At 36.8% G+C, this 27,324-nt stretch overlaps 1 protein-coding gene and 1 long non-coding RNA gene across 3 annotated transcripts in view; one reads left to right on the top strand and one right to left on the bottom strand.

The window, feature by feature from the left end:
* LOC139138719 (angiopoietin-1 receptor-like) overlaps positions 1–22,410 on the top strand; it is an 87,065-nt gene extending 64,655 nt beyond the window's left edge. Inside the window, exons 12-23 of one of the 2 annotated variants that reach the window (XR_011553661.1) lie at positions 5,235–5,461; positions 14,800–14,869; positions 15,080–15,186; positions 15,648–15,843; positions 16,468–16,597; positions 17,339–17,591; positions 18,090–18,135; positions 18,473–18,587; positions 18,750–18,856; positions 19,657–19,823; positions 20,310–21,176; positions 21,454–22,410. Coding sequence is in view for 1 of the 2 variants with exons in the window: in XM_070707227.1 (XP_070563328.1) it covers positions 5,235–5,461; positions 14,800–14,869; positions 15,080–15,186; positions 15,648–15,843; positions 16,468–16,597; positions 17,339–17,591; positions 18,090–18,135; positions 18,473–18,587; positions 18,750–18,856; positions 19,657–19,823; positions 20,310–20,372 (1,481 nt within the window). In the remaining variant the exon portion in view is untranslated. Of the gene's footprint in view, positions 1–5,234; positions 5,462–14,799; positions 14,870–15,079; positions 15,187–15,647; positions 15,844–16,467; positions 16,598–17,338; positions 17,592–18,089; positions 18,136–18,472; positions 18,588–18,749; positions 18,857–19,656; positions 19,824–20,309 lie in introns of both variants that reach the window. The other variant, XM_070707227.1, reaches the window with a different exon arrangement.
* On the bottom strand, positions 36–1,515 carry LOC139138715 (uncharacterized). The gene is made up of 2 exons (XR_011553659.1): positions 1,139–1,515; positions 36–260 (listed from the first exon to the last, which is right to left on the bottom strand). It is a non-coding gene; the product is annotated as an uncharacterized lncRNA (long non-coding RNA).
* Positions 22,411–27,324: the final 4,914 nt, after the last annotated feature.

The following is a 27,324-nucleotide window of genomic DNA, read 5'->3' as shown; positions in this document are numbered from 1 at the left end:
TTCCAAACGTTCAAATAAAAAGCACAAAACATATCTGTAAGTCTGATGACCAATTTAATAAATTTTTGGCTTCAACAAATTTCATAGACACAGTGAAAAGTGATTTAGTCAAAGATTAGTTTTTAAAAGAGTTCATTTAACTCTGGCCAAGTCTCGTCTTTCATGTCCTATTTTGTTTTGAAATTTGACATTGAAGACTTCTTTACGTAAGTCATGATTATTCTTGCCAAATTTCTCTTGGGCCTTAGCTGACATGCACACTGAAATGAAACAGAAAGGAGAGAATGAACTTAGCAACATGTATTAAGACGACAACTTTACAATAAAGTTTCAGAACATGTGTGTGATTTGTTACATACACATAGAGGAATTTTTTACATACATCTTTGCGAGTGCAAAATTAATACATTGAAAATGTAACATATATGTCTAGAAATGTGCTTGTGTACGTTGTATTGACTTGACTAGTTGCCACAGCCACTATACCGATTAATTTATGTACATCTTTACAAAGTGAGGCCATCACAATTCATAATTTGAATCAATACAAGAAAGTATGTTAATACATGAGGCAAACAAGTTATTGAACTCAATAAAAATTACAGCTGCTGTCCCTTGAAAATTAAGACGTATCACATTTCTAAACATTTTTTGTGTCTTTTAATACAAGGCTTCTTACCTGGCAATATCATATTAACAATGGATTTTAAAAGTAACCATGTACAAAAGAAGTAAAAAATGCAAGTAAGACCGGGTGGTACAAACAATCATAAGTTTACATAGCCATGTTCATCCTACGATCTACCGGTAGTTTGGGTTTTTTTTTAATATTTTCATTTCGCCTATTTTTTTTATAGCAGTGTTTTTGCACTGAGTGAGACCATGGACGCAAACTAAGCTTAGGCGTTGTTCAAGCCCAGCTTTGTTTTGCGTTAATGGCCACACTGTACACCTCCCTCCGCCCTGTCCAGGTATACAGATACGTACTTTCTTTTCACCCCTAAAGCTCAGGTTAAAAATGTCGGGCCATATACAAAACCAAGCTTCCAGGAAAACATCAATGTGCAGAGAAAAGCCTCTCTATAAGGCATACTAATTTCGTAATTGCCCTTTATAAATATGCATTTCAAATACTTACCGGATGAATGGAAAATTATCGTCCACGACGACTTGCTATCTCGGCCACTGCATCCAACACTGTCGCGGGGAAATACACTTTACCTTCATGCCAACTGAAACATTACCACTTAGACCTAACTCACTTGCTGTTTTGACTCAAATGTGTCGTCACTGGGGGAAGAAATGACCGAGAAATCAGCCATAATTCGTGAGATTCAGCTGGTCTGAACAGCCATTACTTCAAAAAAATCTGCGCAATCTCATTTGAGAGATGCAATGTGATATCCGACAACGATCGTGTGGGAACACAAAGCATTGGTCAAATTCGAAAGGTCAAGGGTCGTGATCGTCGCAAAATTTTGACATTTCAAGTACGCGTAAACTGTTCCTTTAGATTTTTCCAATAAGCAAATATGAAGAGATCAGTTAAAATACGGACGTCCAACACACTAAGTGAACCCTGTTGCAATTCTGATCAGCCTCGTTAAATCCAAGCGTACTCATTTACGGGACCTTTACGTTCATACCCTGTTGCGTCCCGTCCACTCTTCCAACACAACTCTTTCCAAAGTCACGACATCATACATCGTCAGAACCGCTAGTCCATCCGGCTCGACTTTTGAACGGTTGGGGATGAACAGTACCTGTACTGCGTTTCCATTAAGTTTTATGTAAGTTGTAATCGCGAAAGTTTTACAATGGCAGATGCAGAACCGTCGCAAGTGTGTTCGTCGTTGTGTGATGATCTGACGTACATGTACATGACTGCACATCATAGCCAGTTGCTGACGGACGTACGCGAAAACATGGACCGTATGAGAAAAAATTATGACAGATCCAACCATATTACGTCTGGAAATGTGAGTACCTATCAATAGAATGCAGGTTCCGATCATATGGAATATTTAGCGGTGAACATGCGTTTATTATTGCACATTTTGAAAATAAAAATAAACGATGTTTAAAATTTTATCTGTGCTGATTTAATTTAGAGGCTGCTCACAGACGTTTGTAGCCATCTGCATGACTTCCCTCTTGTCATATTCATTGGTTTATACTGAAAATCCCTGGTCTCGTTTTTTTGAATGGAGATGAATGAAACTAATGCTAATTATATTTAAGGGATAGGCTGTAACTTCATAATTTTGGCAGAAATTGTGTTCTTCGTACATCGACTACAGGTTTTTCTCTCTTTTCAAAATCATGTTAGCCAGTATTGCTAATGTTATTCTATTTTCAAAACACGTTCAAATATCCAGTCTTCACAACCTGTATTATGTACAGTCAGCATGTTATTGTTGGTAAACACATTTTGGTCTGGACTAAACTTCAATTGAACACAATAACAGTGAACGTTTATAATATACATGCACACAAAGTGTATGTTGGTTGTATTGATAATATCAACGAGCTAATTCAACTTAAATTTGTAAACCAATGAAGTAAGTGCAGTTGATACATAACAAAAATATTAACAAAATCAAAAACTTACAGCTTTATACTGTCACTTTAAAATGGCAGACCGTTGCTTCTGTAGCCACTAAATATTTAAGTCTGAGAACAATTTAACTGGTAAATGTGACCCATGTGGCATTTCTACAGTGCAAACATGAGTATTACACCTGAAAAACTTAACCCAAGTAAAATCAACTCTACACATGAGTGCCGCCTAATTTATTTAAATTAAATAGACAATAGGGATGTGAAAACATGAGAATTGACAACAAGTCAGTCCTTGGAGTTTATTAATTAATGCATGTCTAAATTTTTACCGCCACATGTGTAAGCTACCATTCAATCCATTGACAATCTTCCCTTCTATCATGAATTCAATAGGACTGCTAATGAATAGTTACTTCACATGGCTGAGTCTGATTCACATTCATAGCCAGTGATGAATGTTCAAATTTTAACATGTCGTATTTCCAATACTGGCATGTGGCAGGTTGGACTGCTATGGACTGCCTATTTTTCCTCAAATAACCATTCAACCTGTTCCACACAGGAATGTGGACTGGCTAATAGGCAGTCAGAACTAGAATACGTAGTGGACACACAGGAAAAAAATATTGAAAAAAGGAGGAAAAAATGGCATTAATGGGTCTTTTATAGTTAGCCCATGAAGGACTATTCCAATGGCAGCCTGTCATTACAGTGGAGTAACATTGAATATCTTGGGTAGTCATAGAAAGGCAGACACTGGGTTGTGGAAAGTGCATTGAAATCACAACGGTCATGTTATACATTTTTCCCCAACATCTGAAAACATCATACAGATACTCAGTTGAAGTAAAGTTATTTTATTTGTTTATTATTTATATATTTATTTGTTTATTATTTATTTCAAGAATGCAAGAATGTTGTTTTCACTAAAGCATATATAAAAGTTATAAGGATTATATATATGTGTACAACTTTGTACCTATGTAATCTTTCTTTTTGGGGAGGGGGGGGGGCCACAAAAATTTTGTTGCCGGTGATGGGGGGGCCACTAAAATTTTTGCTGGTGTTAGGGGGGGGCCTGTAAAAAATATACGCACCACATATTTTCTCTTCCGGCCCCCCCCCTGCCGTTAATTGTGCTCGTTCCCTAAAAATTCACAAACCTCCGCAAAAATCTAAAAGACACACCAGTCAAAACAAAATTTACCGAAGTAAGGAAATATAGAACAAACAAACCGAACCACCAAACGGACTCACAACGTGACCAAAATTAATATACTTGCCTCGCTAATCGGAAAGCAAGACCACTAAAATGCATTAAAATAAATTTTCACAAACACAAACTAAGGAAAGAATCTACACTGCGACTGATGAGAAACCACACTCGGGTTTCGAAAGCAAGCGTCAAAGGGCGACTCTATCAACTTTTGTAACAACATAGGTCCGGCTGCGTCTCGCCATAAGCTTTCCCCACACAAACAAAACATTACCGTACACACTAATCCAAACTTCTCTACAAATATCCAAAGCGAAACAAACATTTCATTAACACAAACAATCGGATAAGAATGTAGGAACACATTTTCGAAACGAATCAAACACAAACTCGACACAAAACATTTAGGATAGTTAGGTGGGGCGCCTGTTTCACATTTTTTACATCTCGCTATACTGTCTATGATTCTAAAAATAAAGTCATCTGCCACTTTTTCTGTATACGCGGTTTGGCAAAACTCATCTCTTCAATCGAAAGTCGGGCGATTTCATGGTTCTTTGGGGCACTTAAGTGTACGTCGAGCTTAAGGAATGTAGTTACATTCGCGATGTTTTATTCGAAAATTATTTATTCCTTCAAGGGCAAATGCACATAATTTATGCTGTTGGAAATACTGGCCGCTCATAAACAAGACAATAAACTCAATATATGTGCATTTTACTTATATTGTCAAAGTACCACCGACACCCACAAAAAACCAAATGGTTCAGTCCAGGTATTTGCAACTCTGCCATCCGACTGGTCAACAGGAAATCAACCATAGGTGTCTTTTGGCACGCGTATACGCCAGTCATCTAGGCGACGGTAATCTGCACCACTTATCGGGAAGGTACTCCTCCCCATATACCACTGGTGATCCCACCCTCAAGGCACTGCGTCATTCGACCAAGCATTGTTATTGTAATTTCCTGCATAAAATTAACAGCGAGGTCAACCGGTCAAACTCTCTCGGCATTTTCTCTCATCGTAAACGAAACACTGCTACAAATTAATAGATATTATTTGAACTCTAGTAATTGAGTGGTGACAACCAATTTCATAACAAACGGAATGTTTCTTGTCGTCAGTAAAACGCGAAAATCAGTGTTGTTTTATCGTATACATAACACTATGTGATTTAAAGTTTTCGGACCTCGATTTTTAAAAATATTTATTATTAAGCTACCAAGCACCTTTAAACTAGATAAGCGTGACAAGACCGATATCGTGCCAATGTTTTTCCATAGGTATGTATTTAGTTTCCATAGAAACATGTAAACTTTTCTTCATTATTTATTAAAATAGAAGGTTTGATTTCATATTATCCGTGCCACTTGTATGTCATTGCAGTTAGGTTGCGACACGCTGCCTTCTTTATATAAATTGAATAATACAGCTTTTACATTTATATTTAAAGTTCCATCTAAACCAAGAAATATAATCCTAAAACCTGCGGTTTTCACGATACAAGTCGAGTGGTCAATACCTTATCCAGCAAATGGCATTATCACCAAATATGTCATCGTGTATTGGGAAACTGACAATCAAGCAACCTCGAAGGAGAGACAGGTGACCGAAAACTTGCAGGATGTCAATATGTATCTCCTTACCAATCTTACTTATAAATTGTCTTACACGGTACAGGTAAGTTTGAGTTATATCACAGAGGAAAGAAATCAGTCCCCAGGGGAGGGAGGGAGGTTTTTGTGCAACGGTTTACTTAATTTGATTTTATTAATTTTGACTGTGATAATTCAAAGAAAGAGTTCAACTCAAAACCGTCTGACTGCTTTCTTTATTACTACAAGTCCATATCTCCTCTCAAATATGTGTATAAATCACTGTAATTGCTCCGAAAACATTGCCAACCTGCTAATCCGCTGTCCGTATCGACGGATTAATTGATTGAGTCAACACCACAGCCGTCCAACAAGCAGTAAAATAAGGAAAGGATTGAAGATCACAGACACAGTGTCACGATGTCGTCCGTAAAACTAGTGAACGCTTAAAATATTCATGAATTCGTAAATAAACAGGAAGGTACACAATTTATTATTCATAAATAAACGGTAAAGGAGCTCCCTAGTGACCGGCCATTGACAGAAATTACTGAAAAAAGTCGAAAACCTGAAAGCCACAACCTCGAGACCGGTCGTGTTGACAAATGTTGGCAAAAATTCCATACTTTGCACTCACAGCCACGACCTCACGATCGGTCGTGGAGAAAAATTACCAGGAAAAAGTTAAAGCCTGAATACCATAACCTCATGACCGATCATTGAGAAAATTTCGGGCTAAATTCAACACTTAACAGCCATGACCTCACGACCGGACGTTTAGAAAAATTACCGGGAAAAAAGTCAAAGCATGAAAGCCATAACCTCATGACCGATCGTTGTGAAAATGTCGGGAAAAATTCAGCACTTTACGGCCACGACCTCAACCGGTCGTAGACAGAAAATAAAGTCGAATACATGAAAGCCACGGTCGTTGAGAAAAAAGTTGTGAAAATTCAACACTTTACAGCCGGGACCTGGCGCGATCGGTTGTGGAGAGAAAATATTAGGAAAATCAGAAACCTGAAATATACGACCGTGGACGCTTAAAATATTCTCGTGGAAAGAAATTGAAGCTCCTTGTCTGTGATGAAATCAACTAGGCTACCGTCCGACCGATCAGGAGAGAAAATGTAGAAAAGTTAAAAAGTATCACAAACAACAGCCATGTGGAGAGACAGCTCAGAAAAAATTAAAATAAATCTGGACGGCCTGAAGGAAACAGCAACGTTACAAAATTTTTGATGACATAGATTAAGTTCCTAACTACATTTACCTATCCTAGGACTTTAAAAAGCTAAGTCGTCCATGCTTTTAGCTCATTCATAATTTGTGCTGCCGTCGTTGAGTTGCGTTGTTTGAAGAATAATAATGGTGGAAAGTGCATAACAATACAGCGAAAGTATGTAAATGTCGGGTCGGAAGGTAGGGTTCCCATGCATCCCATGGATGTATTTTTTAACCTACATTTTTGTAATCCTTTGGGTCTATATTTAATGAATTTTGATGTTCCCAAAATCAATAGTGTCCCATGGAGTTCATTTGGCGCCATCTTTGCCGCCATCTTGGCCGCCATCTTGGATTTCAACAATGGGGTAGGGGTCACGTATTTACCGCTCGACGGAAACTGAAACAATAAAATACTATAAAGGTATTTATATATTTTTTGGAAGAACTCAGTGCAATAAACAGAAAAACAATATTAAAAGTATGTGTCTTCAGATTTAGTGGGTGCATGAGCTTGTTTTCTTATTACGCGGTATGCCATATATCCGAGTGGAATATAAGGGGTAGGGGTAATGTTTCCCTTTCTGTTTCGAATCATGAATGATGGGACCATATAAATATTACATTGTTTGAAAGTGCTGCATCGGACTTTCTAAAAATATATAGATTTATGGGAAAAAATTGCATATTAAAAAGTTACAAAGCTTAAACCTTTCGGTTTGTGTCGATTTTAAGTGATTTTTTAAGACCGAAATTACAACATATGGGGTAGGGGTAATGTTTCCCTTTCTGCCTCGAACCATGAATTATGAAACCATATAAATGTTATACTGTTTGAAAGCTCTGAAATAGGCCTTTCCAAACATGTATAGTTTTATTGGGAAAAGTCCATATTTGAAAGTTACAAAGCTTATGCCTTTCAGTTTGTGTCGATTTTAAGTGATTTTTTAAGAACGAAATTACAACATATGGGATAGGGGTAATGTTTCCCGTTCTGCCTCGAACCATGAATTATAAAACCATATAAATGTTATACTGTTTGAAAGCTCGGAAATAGGCCTTTCCAAACATGTATAGTTTTATTGGGAAAAGTCCATATTTGAAAGTTACAAAGCTTATGCCTTTCAGTTTGTCTCAATTTTAAGTGATTTTTTGAACAATATGCACAAAACAGTTAGTCCGTTGGCCAGGTATCGAAATCATCCCCTCTAAGGCATTTTACCCACTATGATTTTCTGTTAGATAGTATTATCAGCTGTAATAATCTGCTTATTTTCCATTTAACTGATGGTGTGTGAGAGTGTAACGACTAGTTTGTGAAGGGCTGTCACGCCCTCAGTAGTAAAATAGGAATGGGTTAGGGGTAACATATTTACCGCTAGTCGGAAACAAAAACAAAAAAGTACCATAAACAATACATTCTTAGAAAGCTCAGATATAAGCTTTTTACTTTTCTGATAATTATTCGACTTTAGACGGCGCCAATATTCCGTATGTATATGGTAGTCCATAGCCGAATAATTCACATAATGAACGTTGATATGGCCTGCAACTTCGGTAAATTCATTCAAGCAAACTCTTGTTTGATTAAGTTGATAGTTTTCCTTTCTTTTTTATTTCGAGTATTTGCCATGACACGACTGAAACGAACCTTGAAACGAAGGCTGTACGTATCTATATTAGTCCGAGGCTGAGTGTGATCTGAGAGCAAACAGATCCCCAGATAATGCAAACGATCGCAACCGTTACCAACAGACTCATTATGCAGAGCCATGCCCCAAAACGCCCAACCAAACTTGGCACTAATCATGATCCCAGTCCATTTCGAGCTGGGCTTTAAGGGAAGTGCGGTGGCCTTTGAAAGACCCTTTGGTTTGGTTTTGTACCGTATGAAGTATAGGAAGAAAACCCGACCTATCGTCGTTGCTGTGAATGTTTGTGTTGTTTTTAGCCTCTTTTTTGCCTATTTGAAGAATCGTCCCTTTGCAGCCTTCCATCCTGCGTTCTGTGTAGCGAGTGTCTTCGATCGCTCTCTTAAGTTTGTGATGTACAACTGTCTTGAGTCCCGGTGCTTTATTGTGTGTAGAGGTAAATAGTTAGAGATCAGGGTGATAAATTGGTTGCCGCAGTGTCTTTCCAGGTGTTGCCACTTTTGAAGGAATTCAACACTCGGTATTTGGCCTGGTAAGTATTCTTTAAGATGTACCTGCAGGCTACGTGTACTGAATAGGGGCCACTTAGGTTTCAACACATTCGATACTCTTGGCTTTCGCTTATACCCCGTTGTATGAGTAACTGGGATCGGAAATGGGAAAGGCTTAATTAATATCCATCTTTAAATATTAATTCTCGTTTGGCTTACACATGGCCACCGCTACTTGTTTCGGTGAAAATAGACTTTAATTGGACAAAACATTGAGTATGACTTTCTTCTATCTGTTATTTAGGCCTATGAAAAATATGAAAATTGCATACATGTTGTTGTCAAATATCTCAAATCTTAGATTGTAAGAGATAGGCTTAGGCTTCCTGTAATCATACAAATGAGTTAAATGGGAATTTATTGGAGTAGATTACAGTAATCGAAGAGAATGGTTGACACTATAGAAAGACTTATCTCGGACTGCGGGGACCTAACTATAAATGAACAGCACAGAATACTTGCCGGATGTATTGACTGTTCATGTATAGTACAGGCAGTACTGTACAACATGGAATGTAAAACATACAAATCAAAGAAGTGGCAAACTTTCTCAACTTTTCACAAAGTTATATTCCATCATTACTATCAGGATTAGGATTTTCCCAATCTATAAATAAGCTATTACTTTATTACACCTTGATTCAGCATGACTAATATTTTGCATTTGCCACGCAACCAGCCATGCCCGTCCCTGGGATCGCGAACAATGCCTTTAACGAAGCTTTGAACGCTTTTGTGAATTGTGTAAGAATGTCCTCTCTGTGGAGAATAATGTTTGAAGCCGTTGTCTAGCTCGCTTGACTCTGATGATTATATTGACTTATTTTTTCTCAGCTGCTGGTGGCTGATCTAGCTCGAAAGTTAGATCAATCTAGTCTCTCTGATTCGATCATGCTGGTGGGAATGGTATCTTCAAGCATTGACCCTAAAACGTCCGTTTGTAGGGTTTTTGCTTCAAAGACGTCAGGGTCTAACATTGGTTAAAAGCATCCATGATAAGAACTAATGATAGATTCACTCACAAGGCATTTTAAACATTGAGGTGTCAATGGAAATATAAGCCTTTTTAGTCATTTTCTGAGTTTTGTTTCGCCTTCTTATTGCTTCGTGTAGAGAGTGTTTGTTCGCCTTCTGTTTACTATTTAGTTGCGTAATTTGAATGCTTTCTGTGACATTTGGCTTTTCGGGTTTTAGATCAGAATTATTTTGCTATTGATTTTAGAACCCAGTCGAAAATGTTCTCCTCATTGGGAGTATATAGTGTTCTGCGTTGTAAAATAATTTCGAAAAATTGGTTATGATCTCTTGTTTTCTAGTAATGAAGGTAAAGTGTTGTCGATCCATCTTATCTTAGTATGTAGAAGCTATATTGTAGATTAATGGTGATTGGTTTTGAGCGATGAAAGATTCTCTCGTGTTCCCGTGTGGTAAAAGTAACACTATTAATAGTGAGCTCTGATTTGCCCAGACGGTCACGTGACTGTGCATATGTTTACGATATACTATAAAGTTGGCCATTCCTATCTCCAAAGTGGGTTACTTTCACATTGTTTTTATTTTCATCACAAGTTTCAATATACTGATATAATATAGCGATAAACAACCCCTATAAGTTGGGTACACCACTCGAGCTCGGTTTTGACCATTTCACTCCTTATACACACGACTGAAGTTCGTGCGTATATGTTGTTTACCGGTCGAAACCGTGTGGTATCCTTTCAAAGTGGTGCTTTATTGCTTATATATCTCTCGCGATACAATTAAAGAAAAGGGATTGATTGTTGCTGCTGTCATATCAACTTAGCATGACGACTATGACATCCAATTTAGTATTTGTGGGTTCGGAATATATAATTTTTGATATATTATAGCTGTTAACTTTCTTTCCCTAATTTGAGTTATTGAAATGAGTAAAACGTCTTTTATTAACCACCATTTTAACTTTTTAGTGCTATTTAATGCCTATAGAGTATTTTTCTATGTTTCTTTTAACAAGTAAATGTCAGTAAAGTAACACAAACTTTTGAGTTTAGGCATTGTCACTGCATAATTTTTTAGTAAACCCCATCAAGCCATATCTTGTTGGAAAAACAACTTCGTTAGTGTTTCAGAGATATGATATTTGTGTGGCTTCCTTATTCGCTGCGTTTGGTACGAGAGGAAACATTACCCATACCCCTACCCCTTAAATGTATATTATAGAGGGATGTACGGCATACCATATATTAGGAAAACAATCGACGCACCCCATAAGTCTCATGAAGATACACTCTTTTAATGTTTTTTACTTCTCAATTGCATTAAGTTCTTTCAAATGATATATAAATACCTTGTAAAAATTGTTTGGAGGAACATGAACTTAATTATTGGGTTTGAAATTAAGCAAATTTTACAATTTACATTTCATGTCCGATATAAAATCTAATCGATGTTTGAATATCGATTTATCCCCTTTTAAATGTATACCAATGGTAAGGGATTGTCTTGGCTTTCTAAGAATGTATTGTTTATGGTACTTTTTTGTTTTTGTTTCTGACTAGCTGTAAATATGTTACCCCTAACCCATTCCTATTTTACTACTGAGGGCGTGACAGCCCTTCACAAACAGGTCGTTACACTCTCACACACCATCAGTTAAATGGAAAATCAGCAGATTATGACAGCTGATAATACTACCTAACAGAAAATCATAGTGGGTAAAATGCCTTAGAGGGGATGATTTCGATACCTGGCCAACGGACTAACTGTTTTGTGCATATTGTTCAAAAAATCACTTAAAATTGAGACAAACTGAAAGGCTTAAGCTTTGTAACTTTCAAACATGCAATTTTTCCCAATAAAACTATACATGTTTGGAAAGGCCTATTTCCAAGCTTTCAAACAGTATAACATTTATACGGTTTTATAATTCATGGTTCAAGGCAGAACGGGAAACATTACCCCTACCCCTTATATTATAATTTTGTTTAAAAAATCACTTAAAATGACACTAACTGATAGGCATAAACTTTGTAGCTTTCAAATATGGACTTTTCCCAATAAAACTATACATGTTTCTATATATTTTTAGAAAGTTCTGATGTAGCGCTTTCAAACAAAGTAACATTTATATGGTTTCATCATTCATGATTCGAAACAGAAAGGGAAACACTACCCCTACCCCTTATGTTAAACACGGTTATATGGCATACTGCGTAATAAGAAACAAGCTCATGCACCCACTAAATCTGAAGACACATACTTTTAATGTTGTTTTTCTTGTTTATTGCACTGAGTTCTTCCAAAAAATATATTAATACCTTATGAAAAATTGTTTGGAGGAACGGGAACTTAATTATTGGGTGTGAAATTTAGCAAATTTTACGATTTACGGTCAATGGCCGATATAAAGTCTAATCGACGTTCGAATATTAATTTATCCCTATTAAGTTATATATCAATGTAAAGGCCATGATCTTGGCTTTCTAAAAATGTAACGTTTATAGTATTTTATTGTTTCTGTTTCCGTCGAGCGGTAAATACGTGACCCCTACCCCATTGTTGAAATCCAAGATGGCGGCCAAGATGGCGGCCAAGATGGCGCCAAATGAACCCCATGGGACGCTATTTGATTTTGGAAACATCAAAATTTATTAAAATAGACCCCAAGAATTAAAAAAAATGTAGGTGAAAAAAATACATCCATAGGGTGCATGGGAACCCTACCTTCCGACTAGACTATATGTAAATGTCAGCGTGGACCCTTGATGTGCCGCGCAACAACCTACACGCAGCCGCTGACGTTTTTACAGACAAAATACACAGACAATGTATTAAAATCCATGAAATCGTTTCCATTGAAAAGGCGTGCTTGCAGTACCAGCACCTTAACAAACAAAAACTGAATAAAAAGTTGATGATTTTATCCATCTAGTTCTCGGAAACTGAAGCGAGGGCTGTCCTTCTTCGGAGAAAATACTATAACTTACGCTATACATGGACGCGGAACGGAAAAACACACTAACATTTTAAAACGAAACGGCCAAGAAAATGTCAGCAAATTCGTAAGCCTGGTAATACCCGGGGGTAATACTAGGAAGTCTAAGTCGTGTTCCTTGCCATTCAAGATGTTTTGTTGATACGATGTGCACATGGTGGAGGTTCTTTTGGAATACCGGTAGGTGAGATCTTCATTGGTATGGATAGTCGCTGATGTATTGGCGGGGAGGCCGGGCAAATGAGTCGGTCATAGTCGATGACGGTGTGCTACGTTTACGATAGACGCTAGATGTACGGTGACGATGGTGGCATCGAATAATATGGATAGGGTATAATACTGGCATACACGATGACATCAATCTATATTGGGCTGCCTGCAGCGGTGTTCGTTCGGTTGATGCTGTCCGAGCCTCGCTACAAGGAAAAAAAATCTCCTTGTCTGTGGCTGAAGAAGCTACCACCTTGATTGACCAAGGAGGTTGTGTAGATGCAGAGGCAGGAAACGTGATACCTCGCCCTTCAGCTCTTTCCGTGCAGGATTTACAGAAGTCTTGGTTATATTCTCGAACTCATCTTTAGCAACTTTTTGTGACAAAAAGGATACAAATTGAATTGTTTTGATTTTGTATGATTGATTAAAAGCAGTCGTGTAGCGTGCTCATATAAATCGTTTGCTCATTTTGAGCATGATGTACGAACATCAAAGGCATCATGGGAAATACGTTTACTTCTGGGCTGGAAATAAACAGGTTTGAGGTCAAAAGGTTCTACTTCCGACTTCCGCTCTTACGGACGACATCGGACCATGACCGATTCAAAAATGTAGGTTGGTTTTCTGGCTCAAGATGACCATTTAAACGGAATTCCATCATACATTCCAAGTTTCAGCACCCTCTACAAAACGAGTTTGACTTGCTACCATCCGGCTGCCGTTTCAGAGTACAGGCTTTAAAACCAATAGAACCAAAAACTTTTTTATCAACAGAGCTATTGGTCAACTGAATAGATTGAACTAGTTTTTAAATATACTTCTTTTATCTTTCTGTGATTTTTACTTATTGGATGTGCTGTTTGGTATTTTAACCTTTTTTAGTTTGTCATGTTTTTTGATTGATGTACTGTGTTTGTCACTGCTGCAATGTCAATTGCCCAGTCATGGGTTAATAAAGCTTTATTGATTGATTGATTGATTAAACGGCGTACTTTGGCGTGTAACAGTTCATCGGTATAGCGATGCTTTTGATAGTCGTTAAATTTCGATTGACTTCTATATCTGCTCAGATTTGCGTTTTTTTGTGACACTGTGTCTGTGATCTTTAACCCTTTCCTTATTTTACTACGTGTGTGATAGCTGTGGTGTTGTCTCAATCAATTAATCCGCTGATACGGACAGCGGATTAGCAAGTTGGCAATGTTTTCGGAGCAATAACAGTGGTGTATACACAGATTTGAGAGGAGTCAAGGACTTCTCGGTAATATATAAAGCAGCCAGACGGTGTAGAGTCGAAATCTTTATTTGAAATACATGTCAAAATAAATAAAATCAAATAAAGTAAACCGTTGCACAAAAACCATCCCTCCCCACCCCTCTCCCTCCCCAGGGGACTGATTTCTGTGTCCTGTGGTTATATATATTGAAATATGTACTGACATGTGCACGCGATGTAAAGGATATTACTCTATGTAAAGGATATTCTGGAAACAAGTTAACCTATGTCACTTTGCAGGTACGAGTAATGCTCTTTTTGGATGCTCTAGACGCCTTGTCAAACATATTTGATGCATTTTCACCTTTTTATGATCATAATAATAACGTTTTCCTTCGTACAATGGTTGTTAATGTATGTTTGAAATTGATTGAATATACTGTCGTCTCGGTCGTGTCTTTTTGGTCTTGCCATTCACTATGGTGGTTTTAAGGGGGATTACCCATTGTTATTTTACATCTAGTAATCGGTCTTCTTTCTATGTGGACAACTAATTTCTGGTTGTTGAACTGTATTTCAAACTGATTACAGGTAGCAGCGTACACCGCCCCAGGACAAGGAGAATTTAGTGACACTGTTAGTGCTACGACTGCAGAAGCAAGTATGTATACCAAACTTTCTATGATTTTGTCAAGACTTTTTCTCGGTCGTCGATTCGGATATTCTCCTCGTCACTGTCTTGTAAGCAGTTGTTGATTTTCTCTCAGAATATAGCAGTAATAAAATATCTTTTAATAACTTTATTTAACACTTAACTTTGAAAATAACGTTACTCTCCGTATTTTGATAACTCTTTCGTATGGCATTCCAGTACCGGAAAAACCAAGGAGTGTAGAAGTTATCGATGCAAAAGATACAGAAATTAAATTGACATGGACAGCACCCTTCCCGTTCGCCGGAGAAGTCACACATTATGGAGTAAGTTATGTAAATGTTTCCGTTTTGAATGTTGACTATACATGATTCTTGTCATGGTCTGAAGAGTTCTGAGTATATTACAGTAATCAAGGGTTACCAATCGATGGCCATCTTAAGTTTTTCGAAACTCCATTATGTTTTGTTTTTTTCATAGAGTTAAGATAGGTATAGCGGCCATTTTGAATTTACAAAAAGGATGCTCAAAAATGTTACAACAAGTATCAAAGCCTTCTTTTTTGCCAAGGTATTAAGTTTATGAAATTGAATTCGACAATTTCTCTGCATCTTCTCTATGAAATAAATTGGCGTTACCCTTTCCAGGTGTAATAATGATAGGAAACATACCAATGACTTTGTATCTTTTACGCATTTGACAAGCTGTACATTGAATTATTCTTGATACTTATTTTGATGTCATATCAAGCTTCATTTATAGTCTACTTCTTTTTGCAATGACATAGATATCGTACAAGTCGATTGACTCTGTCTTCGAGAACACAGAACTCCAGTTCGAATCATTTTTTGTCCAAGGAAGTGTGAGTGATTACACTTTGGAAGATTTGAGTCCTGGCACAATTTACGAAATCAAGGTTAATGCAAGCACGCGGATAGGTGTTGGAGAAGCTACAGCTTTTTTAACTGGCACTACATTTACAGGTAAACCTTTGGCATTTCAGTACCTTATTTTAGAAAAACCTCATGAACTGTCTCCGACTCACTGATTTTAAAGTTATGAAATACTAGGAAAACACAGTAGCTTTGGAATGACTGAAGATAAATTCTACAGAAAAACTGATGACGAAATAATTTTTCAACAAATCATAGTGAAAATTAAAATTGAAGCATTATGATTCACCACACGCCTACTCCTAGCAAATTGTGTATGCAGACTACATAAGGGATAATAATATTGATCTATTAACTTTCGATTCATAAACAGCGATGAATTGTACTGAGCAGTTTTCCTGCGGCGGCTTGATTCGTGATATTTACGAGACTAAAGAGGCTCAAAGTTAAATTATATGTCTACAATAATGGCTAATATGGCTAACGTCTAACGTTATGCTGTCATTTTGACGTCATTTTCCGGAATTCACAACAGAATTGAGTATCTTTCAAATTTTGAGACTTACTACGATAATGAATGTCTTGTGAAGACAGAAGGCTCACACAGTATTTCTTGTTAATGTACAAACTAAAATTGTAACAAACGAAGCGAATTTGGACAATACTTAAACACTAACATTCCAAGAAATATTATTTAACTTGATTTCATTATAGTTGATATTTCATCGGTACTTCCCATGACGGAAGACATCAAGAACGATATGCACCACTACGGATCAATCACACTAGTGTCACTGCCTATTCTCTCGGAGGACGCAAACATTTCAAAAGAGACCTCATTGATGTATGTTCATTTCAATGTCCACATTCACTGCATGAAAAGGCAATAGTACAGAATGGATTCACACCAACGGTGTTGCCTATATTATAGAATAATGAATTTACGTGAGTCCCCGTGAGTACTGGCTTGTTGAATACAATTGCAAACAACTGTGTTCATCTGTATATGCACTATTCAGCTTAAAAAAGGCAATAATCCATGCTAATACTGTAAGTATAATAGGGTATGACACGAAGCGTGCCCTAAATTATTCAATTAATTTTGAATTATATTTTTTGCTTTGCTGCATTCGCGAACGAACCTCTGAATGCAATAGTTAGTAAACGATATGTGCCGCTGTCTCGACATTATGCCCGGATATGCTAGGTATTTTACAAGTTGACGTAAACACGTCTCCACATAACTTTCTCGAACTGTTGAGACCTTTGCCGTGATAAAGATTGGTCATGCTTAAATGCTTAAACTTCCAAGTTACTGACTTCATAGTTGTCAATCCATTTACAATTAACTGAATTAATGTAGCTTAATATGCATTTTAAATGACTAATGCAGTGTTACTTGAATGACCATTGATAGTTTTCAATGGTGTGATCATCGCCCGTATAAATAATGTTTGGAGTCAGTTGCAGACATTTCGTTGCCATGAACGTAATCAAACACTGATCATTATACTGAAATTTAAATAAACTACAAATAATTTTATAAGGAGAAACCTCTTTTTAAGCACATCTGTCTCACTTCCAGATATTACGTCATAGTGCTTGAATATGATCAGACTTCTAAGAGGAGAAGAAAACGATCCATTGACACTTCTAGACTTGGAGAGTACGATGAAACAGGGCCTCCTTACTACATTACAGCATTGCTTCCTCTTAGTGGTCTCCCACAAAAATTTGCCATCGGTGATGGTGGCATCTATGGTGGTTACACCAATGTTCCTCTGACGATCGGAAGGCAATATGGTGTCTACTACGGCCTGAAAAGTGAAATAAATGGCGTAAATACATATTTTGTATACGAAATTAGACCGGCCAATTTGAAAGCAGAATTTTCTACAAATGTATCGTTTATTAAAATTGATGGAATAAGCTTTTTGAAATAGTTGCAATATAGATAAGATTTTTCAAGGCGTAACAGATAATGCCTTCTGTTAATTTTAACTTTTTCAATGATTGATACCATCGATTTAGTTTTTGGAATGATTACCCCGAAATTATGACATGGGCGTAACAAAAGTCAATACATCAGTTTTTATGCTTTACGGTTAATTTGATTCTACGGCTTTTCTCAAATACGTCTGAGGTCAAGACAGCCCTTACAGAACTAAATATAATATTAATTGTTTGTGTAAGTACTACAATTTCTTCAAACCAAATCGGGTACTTTGGTCTTGTCAGCGGAATAGTAATCCCTTTCGTTTGGACGTTGAATTAACTAAGTCCCGTTTGAGATGTTTTAGGACACTGCTTTATTTCTGTCTACGTTTCACTTGTAGGAACCGGTATATTATTTCGATGAAAGTCATTCAATACGATTTACAGGTGAGAACCTTTCAGTTGTTCTTAATTATTGAGTGTCTTCCTTGTATGGCCTTCAGTGTGAAAACTTTTGAAAGTCACATAGTATGTAATATATTTGAAACAATTCATTTTTCTAACAATATTACCACTGTTGGCCAGGAAAAACGAAAGTTAAGCTGGTTAATAAGAAGAAGCATTATTCATGCTTGATCATTCTATGTTACCTTATGTAACATAGGTAACACTTCGCTTGTCAAAAGCAGTCTGTAAAAAATCTTTTCCAGCGCTTTTCAATGAGTAAGTAAACTATTACAAGACTGAAAATCTTAAACACGATTGCTTTTCTCTCGGTTTTCAGCTGGTGTTAAGGAAAACATGTGCCACTGTTCATCTACCGCGATTATCATTGTAAGCCTCATTGCCTTAGTATTGATACTATGTCTGGTACTTGCCCTAGTATTCACTATCAGACGGTGAGTATCACAAATTATTGCCATAATGTGTGTTTCTAATATACTTTCAATTATCAAGTCTCTCTTTTTTATGGAGGTTCACATTATATCGAATATAAACCCTGTAAACTAAGTCAAATGGGTAAACGTTTGTACTAATCTGTGAAATCCTTAATTCAATAGGCAAAACCCACAAAAAGGAAGGAACGAGCATGAAGAAGTAAGACTCGGCAAAATGAGCAATAAACCACAGAGAAAGGATGACAAGGATATTTCCCGGCATGAATTGAGTATGTAAAATCAGCAATATATTTCTCTCTCTCCCTTAAGTTAATCTATTTCTTTCTTGGAGCATTCAAGGTACCTTGCAAGTTTATGTGCAATTGAAATATGTTCACATAAATGACAATGCGTTTTCCGGGCAAGAATTGAGTATGTAAAATCAGCATTATATTACCATGCCCTGCCTGTCGCATTTTGATTGGTCTAGCTGAACCACGTGACTGACCACAAGTACACAGTAATGGTGTGTTTACATGCCCGTGAATATGAATAATAAGATTAACAACTCTAAGTATCATAACGGTACAGCTCAAACGTAAATCATAATTAATCACAAATTTAAAATGGAGCACTTGTGGGCCAAGTTGAGATACATTTTTTCTGAAAATCTCCGGATTTGCCAATATTTTACGGCGCGCGTGACATTGCGTCGCGTATTGCTCAGTTCTGGGGCCAAGTTGTCGTTCGCTTTAAACATTTTCGCAAATTTTGACGGTTTTCTCCAGTTCGTTGATAATATAATGGAAATAACAGACTCTGCTCTGACCATTAACGTTCATTTATGGGCGCGCGCTCGAGGAAAGCGAAATTAAAGGGCTCGGCAAGCCTCACCCGTTAATTTTTGGCTTTCCTCTCGCCCTTGCCCATACATTAACGTTAATAGTCAGCGCGTCGCCCGTTATTTCTATAATATATTTCTCTCTCTCCTTTATCTTAATCAATTTCTTTCATGTTTCATTCAAGGTACCTTGAAAGTTTATGTGCAATTGAAATATGTTCACATAAATGACAATGCTTTTTGTTACAGAAGGAAAACAAGATAAGCCACAAGAGGGGGTTCCAGATGACAGCCATCAGTATGCATATGTAAATGTGTCAACTCCACAGTCTACAGATCTCACGGGTACATCTAAATATCAGGAAAGGCAAAAACATAACGACGAGAGACTGTACACTGGTCTCGTTAAGGAACCGGTAAGTCTTTTGAGTCTGCGCTATGTATTTATACCCATACCAGCCAAAACGCTGGCAGGAAATCATGTCATCTAACTGTATGTTACCAACGTGAAGAACAATAAACACGATTGGACCTAAATTGGAAAAATTGGATGAGAGTAAATTTAAGGACAGTGTAACGAAATCGAAATTTTTACAGTTGAAAATTGATTAAATGATAGAAAAGTGTAAACTATGAAATATTGTTCTCATTGAACAAAACGAAAATACGAAGATTATTGCACACCTCTTTCATAGTATTCAATATTATACATGTATATTTTGTTAAGGCATATATATCATACGGGCACAGCACTGCATTTGTTGATAGTGTGCACATATTGTTATTAATGTAATTGCGTTGTTCGAGAAACTTCTTTGCTATGGCAAGTTGCTTAGTAAAATTTTATTGATCAAAACAGATGATAAAGGCTCCAAAATAAACTATTCTTGATTTCATTACAGCAAAGTGAGTCAGAGTACACTTCACTGAGCACTTCTACAAGGAACACTGACATCAAATACTGAATGGTTCTGTAATCCAGAACTGCTCTTCGCCTACGTAATGTTGCACTGAAACTTCTAGTTTCGTTTTAATGTAAGTAGTTTATGGCACTTGAACTCGCACCATACGATAATGTCTGGGCACAATGGTCAGCATCAAAGACCGACCTGCTAAAATGAAATGCAAAAAGCGTGTTCAGTTAACAGCCAAATATTTTTGGCCTTACTTACGTCTTTACATGACGATTGATTCCATTAAAATAGTAAAACATGCGTTAACGTGACACCAACAGTATTGATGTGTCACTCAGTCTGATATATACAGGTTATTTTTAAATATACACAATAGTATCTTATTCTATAAATATACAGGATTTATCTCCTACCATTGTGACATTGCCATTGCCTGTGGTTAATATATCTTCAACATTTACCTCTACCATCAAGTCAAACATCTAAAGATAAGGGTCATTATACGTAATTTCTCTTTTTAAGTTTCATAATTACATTTATCAACATTTATCTGGTTTTCATGTCTTGTTTTTACCTTCTATTTTTTAATTATTTTTGATTGTGATCCAATATGTATCCAGCTAACTTATAAAGCATAGGTTATATAGAATTTTTGTGTAATCATGGTAATTGATGATCGGTACATTCTTTAAGCTTATTAAATTTTAATCACTGAGGGGCATTGCAGTCCAAGCGTACGAGCGGACGTCCTAGGTCGCCGTGAAATACTTGCTGTTTTACACTTATTTGCTTACTCGAAGGTAACAGAAAGTCGAAAATACCACCTCGTAAGTATCGAAATATTGATGAAAGGAGGCACCGTGGACCAGTGGTTAGGGTAACGGACTCACTGTCGGAGGATGGTGAGGTCGAGACCCGGTTCAAGTCCCGGTAGATCCAGAGTAGCGGATTTACTGTCGGAGGACGGTGAATTCGAGACTCTCGGTGTTGTGCCCTTGAGCAAGGCACTTTACTCCTCTGTGCTCCATTGGGGTTGTGGGTTATGGGTATTTATAATTATTCGACCTCCACGAAAAGAGGTGTTTCACCTATGGAGTTATCGAGTTTAAATATAGATTTAAAAAAAATGCAGCTATTATCCCAGTAGGTCTTTTGATCAACTATCATTCATTATGAAAAAGTATATGCGCACTGTTTTGCGCTTCTTTGTAATTGATCGAATACTTGTTACTTTTAATTATATTCTTAAATAGTTGAACATTGACCTGATTCGAAGACAATGCCTTATCAACTTCTTTGGCAATGATATCTTAGATATCACATTAAAGTGTATCAAGGTAGTATTTCATCGACCATTATGTTCTTGTTCATGAAATTCGCTTTAATGTACTCCGTTGTTTGGTTGTTTTGTAGTTTTGAACAACATAAACTTTATAATCCGCTTTAAGACATGACAGACCATGTTATTCTATGTTTTTCTCATACTCCATTGTAAATAAAATTGAACTACTAAAGATAATTCCGTTGAATACACCGATATTAAAATTTGTGATATTTAGTGTAACTTTACAATACGACATTCAGTGGTATTGTAAATTTTGATATTAACTTTACATTGCGACATTCAATTGTTTGGTGGTTTTGTTGTTATGAACCCCCCCCCTCCCAACAAAAACTTTATGATCCGCTTAATATGGACTTGATAGATCATTTTATTTTTTATTTTTCTCATGCTCCAAAATTGAGCTGCTAAAGATAATTCCGTTGAATACTCAGATATCAAAATTTGTGATAGTTAGTGTTACTTTATTGTACATTTTGATATTAACTTTATAATACGACATTCAGTAGAGTTATTTGGTATGATTGGACTTGGTGTGTAGCATTCTGTAAATTTTCTTTTTTTGTTTTCTTACTTTTAGTTAAGATTAAATGCCAAAGTTAGCGAGAAAGTAATTTTTAGGAACATTGCTGAGTTTGAGTTGAGTTATTACTGATCGTCTGCTATATTTCCAGTCAAATGACAACATTAATTTTAAAGGTTGTGTTTTCATTAATATTCATTAAAATAGGCATATGATAAGCAAAACATAGTATCGATTTGCTTCATTCTGTTAAGGTAGTTCTCGCCTCCAATATGAAATAAAGGAACTTTTGCTCAAACTTTCTGTGAGGAAACTTTAAACCATTCCCTTTGGAAATCAATTAAATAAAAATCTAAGTGAAAATAAAAATCAATGGTCACTGTGCAAACATTTGTACTAGAAAGATAAATGACCTAATGTTTACCGAATTCTGATAATCAAAAAGGCCGCCCTCACTGGGTTAACTACAAGGGGAAAAATATAATTTTCGAGTTGACAGAAAATGCACACATACAAGTGAAAATGTTTTGTAAAAGTTTGAGAGCGCGAATTTTTGTCGCTGAGGGCGCATATTATATCATGTTTCTGTCTTAAACTGAATTTTAATTAGAATTAGTACGTGGCTTATGAACCACTTATCCTATCAAGAGTGTCTCCGATGCAATCGCTTTTTGCTCATGTCACGTGCATTGCAATATTTAAACATTGTGCGTGAAGCAGACGCTATTTTTTCCAGCGTGCCTGAAGTACTATTTTGTTCGGAACAACTTACTTTCTTTAAATGTGATTAATCGATACAATTCGCATGACTCGCCGTTCAGAAGGACTTCGAAAAATATATTTGAAACTACGACAATTATCAGTGACTTCAAACTTGCAAAGACAAGCAGACGCCATGAAAAAGCAGGCACTGTGAGGGTAGGGATTGTCAAGAGTATTTTCTGATTTTTAATGTAACTTGAGAACATTTACAACCAAAGTATCTGATGTATACCACTGGCACGAAAAACATCTTTTACAAAATCACGGTAAAATTCCCCCTGACCATTGGTATTTGATTTACGTAGAGGCCATTCAACAAATCGTGACAAGCGCCCTCAATATATCTCCGAATGGTTAAAGATTGTAATTTTAAGAACCGTTCTACGCCTTTCGCTCTGTTGAGTTTTGCCTTTTCTGCCATATAAAATTACTGGTGTTCCTTGCGTTGTTTTCTTTATTCTTTTTCATATAGCTGTTTTGCTTGCTACGTTATGAGCTTATCCATGGCTAGAATCTATGCGATCTGTTAATTAATTACTACATATGCTTGACTCGAATACATGCAAATCTGTAATTTGTCGGTCAGTTGGCATCAACTTCAGTACTGGGAATGTCTTTTGTTCGTCAAATGCAACAAATTGCCCTAAAAATTGACCAGAGGCCAATGACTGCTCTGTATGTTTGAAACAAGAAAAGGCTCAGACCCTGTTTTGAAATCGTAGACAGAAGTTCATATTGTCAGTCGATTATGAAGTTGAATGGTAAATCTTATGTGAACAAGTCCTTGTCCCTGGTCACGTGATAGTTTCTCGTAATGCACATGGCTATAATGACTTGTCAAGGCCGGGTATCACCTAGAATATAAAACTAGAATACAACGGTACATTCTGTCTAACCTCATTAACATTTTACTCCTTAGGCAACTGGCCGACAATTTATAGATTTTAATGTTTAACTTTCGGAGGCACCGTGGACCACTGGTTAGGGTAACAGACTCACTATGGATGGTGAGAATGGTGAGTTCCAGACCCGGAAATTCAGAGTAATGGATTCACTGTCGGAGGACGGTAGGTTCGAGACTCCAGCACGATGTTGCGCCCCTGAGCAAGGCACTTTAGTCATTAGTGCTCCATCGCGGTAGTGGGTTATGGGTACCTCCTTCTGTAATCGGGCTAATGGCAATTGAATAATTGACCGACTAAAAATATTTACGGAAGTCTCAAGGAAAAACACTATTCTGAGGATTGATAAAAACCTGTTTACGGCAAGAGCTCTGAATTGAAAACAAATCACAAATTACATAAAAATCAACCACTCATCTATTATGTGTTTCGCTCAGTAAATATTTCTGATTCATCACAATCAAAATTAAATAATCATTAGAGGAAAAGAATCAAAAGATATGGCAGCACGGGTATACCATAACATTAAAGCGTTATTTATGTTGTTTTAATCAAACGTAAAGTGAGTAAGAATCACGTGGTGCAAATTCCTAATTTCGATTTGCTGTCAACACTGCACAAGCTTTGGTCATTAACATCACTATTCGTACTCGGGAAAGCTAACTTCAATTTAGAATTTTACCCCATTCATAATTTTTATTTGCATTCAGTGATCAAAAATAAGGTCGACCGATGAAAATACCTCGCTGAACATGTTATTCCTAATTGAGAAATACAGCGCTGAGAAAATACGTCTAAGATCGAAATTTGGTCCGATTTTAATGTAAATGTACATTTGGAACGGTGAAATAATGAAATTCGCCAATAGTTGGACTTGCATTTTTTTATTTCAGGATGAAAAATAGGTTTGTCGAAAAATGTCACGAATTCAATCGTGTTCATATCTTCGTGAATGATAAAATTCAACCAGATTGTGCAGCTAAAGTGTTCATTTTCTACCAATGAGTATATTTTTGAACATAAATTAAATGGTTATAGGCTTGTCCAAAATTGTAAAATGACTACTTTATGTATCTTGAATAGCGTGACAACTTTTCCCCACACAGACTTAGACGTGGTGGCTGTGACCAATCTGGCTGAAATTGGTCATAGCCACCACGTCTATTAAAATTAATGAGTTTACTTTTCTTGTTTACGTACATACTTATATCAGATGGAAATCTGAGGATTTGCGATTACATCAGGTTGACAACCCCCCACACAAGAGCAATGAATTAAAATTACTCTTTACAAAGCATGCGGACAAATTTGTTGGTTCCACACATGTCACTTACTCTTTACAAAGCATGACAAATTAGTTTGTTCCACACATGTCACTACAAATACAACACTAACATTCATTGGAAAGGGACAATTTGAAGCCGCCTCTGAAAGCTCGTGCCCGTGTGCAGTGATATGTTCGTCGGTAACGCTGTGAATGAAACATGCACACAGCGGCCCACACAACATCGTAAGCTTACTATCGTGGTATTTGTACGTGCGTGGTACGTCCGTGATCGTATTTGAGTGCATAAGTTACCGCAGGCTACCACTACCAGTAACTCGCGGTTACTGGAAAAGCCGAGGGTAGCCTAAACTGAATTTTCCTGTAAACGTCTTAATTTCCTTAAAGTACATCACAGCAACTGACTGCGAGTCTCCTCTTTGAAAATACATTCGCATTTACTCAATAAAAATATATAGGTGAGTGACAAGGTTTTGAGAGGGTGTGCAACGTAGTAGAAGCTGCCCCAAGGCACCGTGTGTCCGCGGAAGCGGCCGGGGTGGTCCGGAAGAGAATAGGCCTATCTGCCCTGTACTGGCCGTTAGGCCGGAAACGAAAACATAAAAAAACTGCTTGAGATTCAATATTTCTAGTGTTTTTTGACAGTAAATAAGGAGAGAAAACCACACTTATGATTGATCTTATTCGATGTCATTTTCTTTTTGTCATGTTAGTAAATTTGGCTATATGACTAGAAATAAAGTATCCGACACCGTTCTTTTGACATTGACCCTAAGTGATAGTAAAAAGGATTATCTGTCACAACATAACGCAATGTGCAGCAAAATCATGTCAGTCTGAGAAACCGTAGCCATTTTAATCGTTTAGCTGCACATAATTATAATTTGAGTGTGTGTTTGACTGGTATTTATTGTCGGTAGTTCTCTTTTTGGAGGATGTGTTGGCCCTGAAAAGGGCCGTTTTGTTTGTGCCTATGCCTATTAAAGGATGGCGTATTGGAATGGTGAACCACTGAGGATACAAGTGTATTAAGAGGGGTGATCATACAAGTGTATTAAGAGGGGTGATCAAAAAGGCCAGAACAGGCCAGAACAGCCAATTTTGACCAACCGGGTTCAAGAACCCGGGAAAGGTGTTAAAAGTGTGCGATAGATGTGTTAACGACATAAACATTACGAACAGCAGGATTAAGATAGGTATGAATAATCCAAACTGCCCAGTTTCTGTGTGGGGAAAAGTTGGAATGTATAGAAAGTGTAAACCCAAGGAAAGCAAGTCACCATGATATAATTTAGTCAAGACATCTCAACTTACACGAACACCATATTAGTAATATGGTTATGTTTATTTATGTCCGAGTTATTCATGATAGAAATTGTAATGAAACAGTAATAACAATAGATGAAAGAAGTATATCTTCAAACCATTAGGTTTTGAGATTAGATGCAGTTAATGCGCATCATGATTTAGTAAATTCACATTATCATTTAGTAAGCATGCAAAATGATGTCAATGCACATCGTAATTTAGTAAATATTCATAACGATTTGATAAATGACAAATAAGATTTTGTAAATCCGAATTTTGTTATAGCAAATGGACATACTGCTTTGATAGCTGGGTATAATGATATGACAAAGCTGGGTATAATGATATGACAAATGAACGTGTTGAAATGATATATGCTCGTTGACTTGTAAATTATCGTAATGAAATGATAAATGCATTTATCAAATTGTCAGATGAACCTGATGGTAGAATAAACGCACACCATGCTTTAATAAATGCACCTTACGATATAGTCTTTACCAAACTTGATTTGCTGAATGCACACTATCATTTGACAAATGATCACAGTGAACTGATGTTGTTAATGCATATTGTAATGTGGTAAATGTGCACGTTGATATAATAATTGGGGTTCATGGTCCAGGAATTGAGCATACATGTACCACGGAAATGATAAAACATGTACCACATTTTACAGCAACGGAGTTCACTGTTTAAGCCACTTTGTTCAAGTCTCACCAGATAAACATTCTTAAATAGGAAACTTGCGTAAAATGCGTAAGTTATATTAGATTTTAGTTGATGTAAAAACGCTAATAGCTTTCAGTAATGTTATGTCAAAGTATTTTAAATGGACAGAGGAAGTTTTGTCAACTATTGTCGGGTCAATTGAGATGCAC

This window comes from Ptychodera flava, chromosome 8, assembly GCF_041260155.1.
Source record: "Ptychodera flava strain L36383 chromosome 8, AS_Pfla_20210202, whole genome shotgun sequence".
NCBI classification, from domain to species: Eukaryota; Metazoa; Hemichordata; class Enteropneusta; family Ptychoderidae; genus Ptychodera; species Ptychodera flava.
The sequence above is the reverse complement of the archived record's forward strand: the minus strand, read 5'-3'. Positions and strand labels throughout refer to the sequence as shown.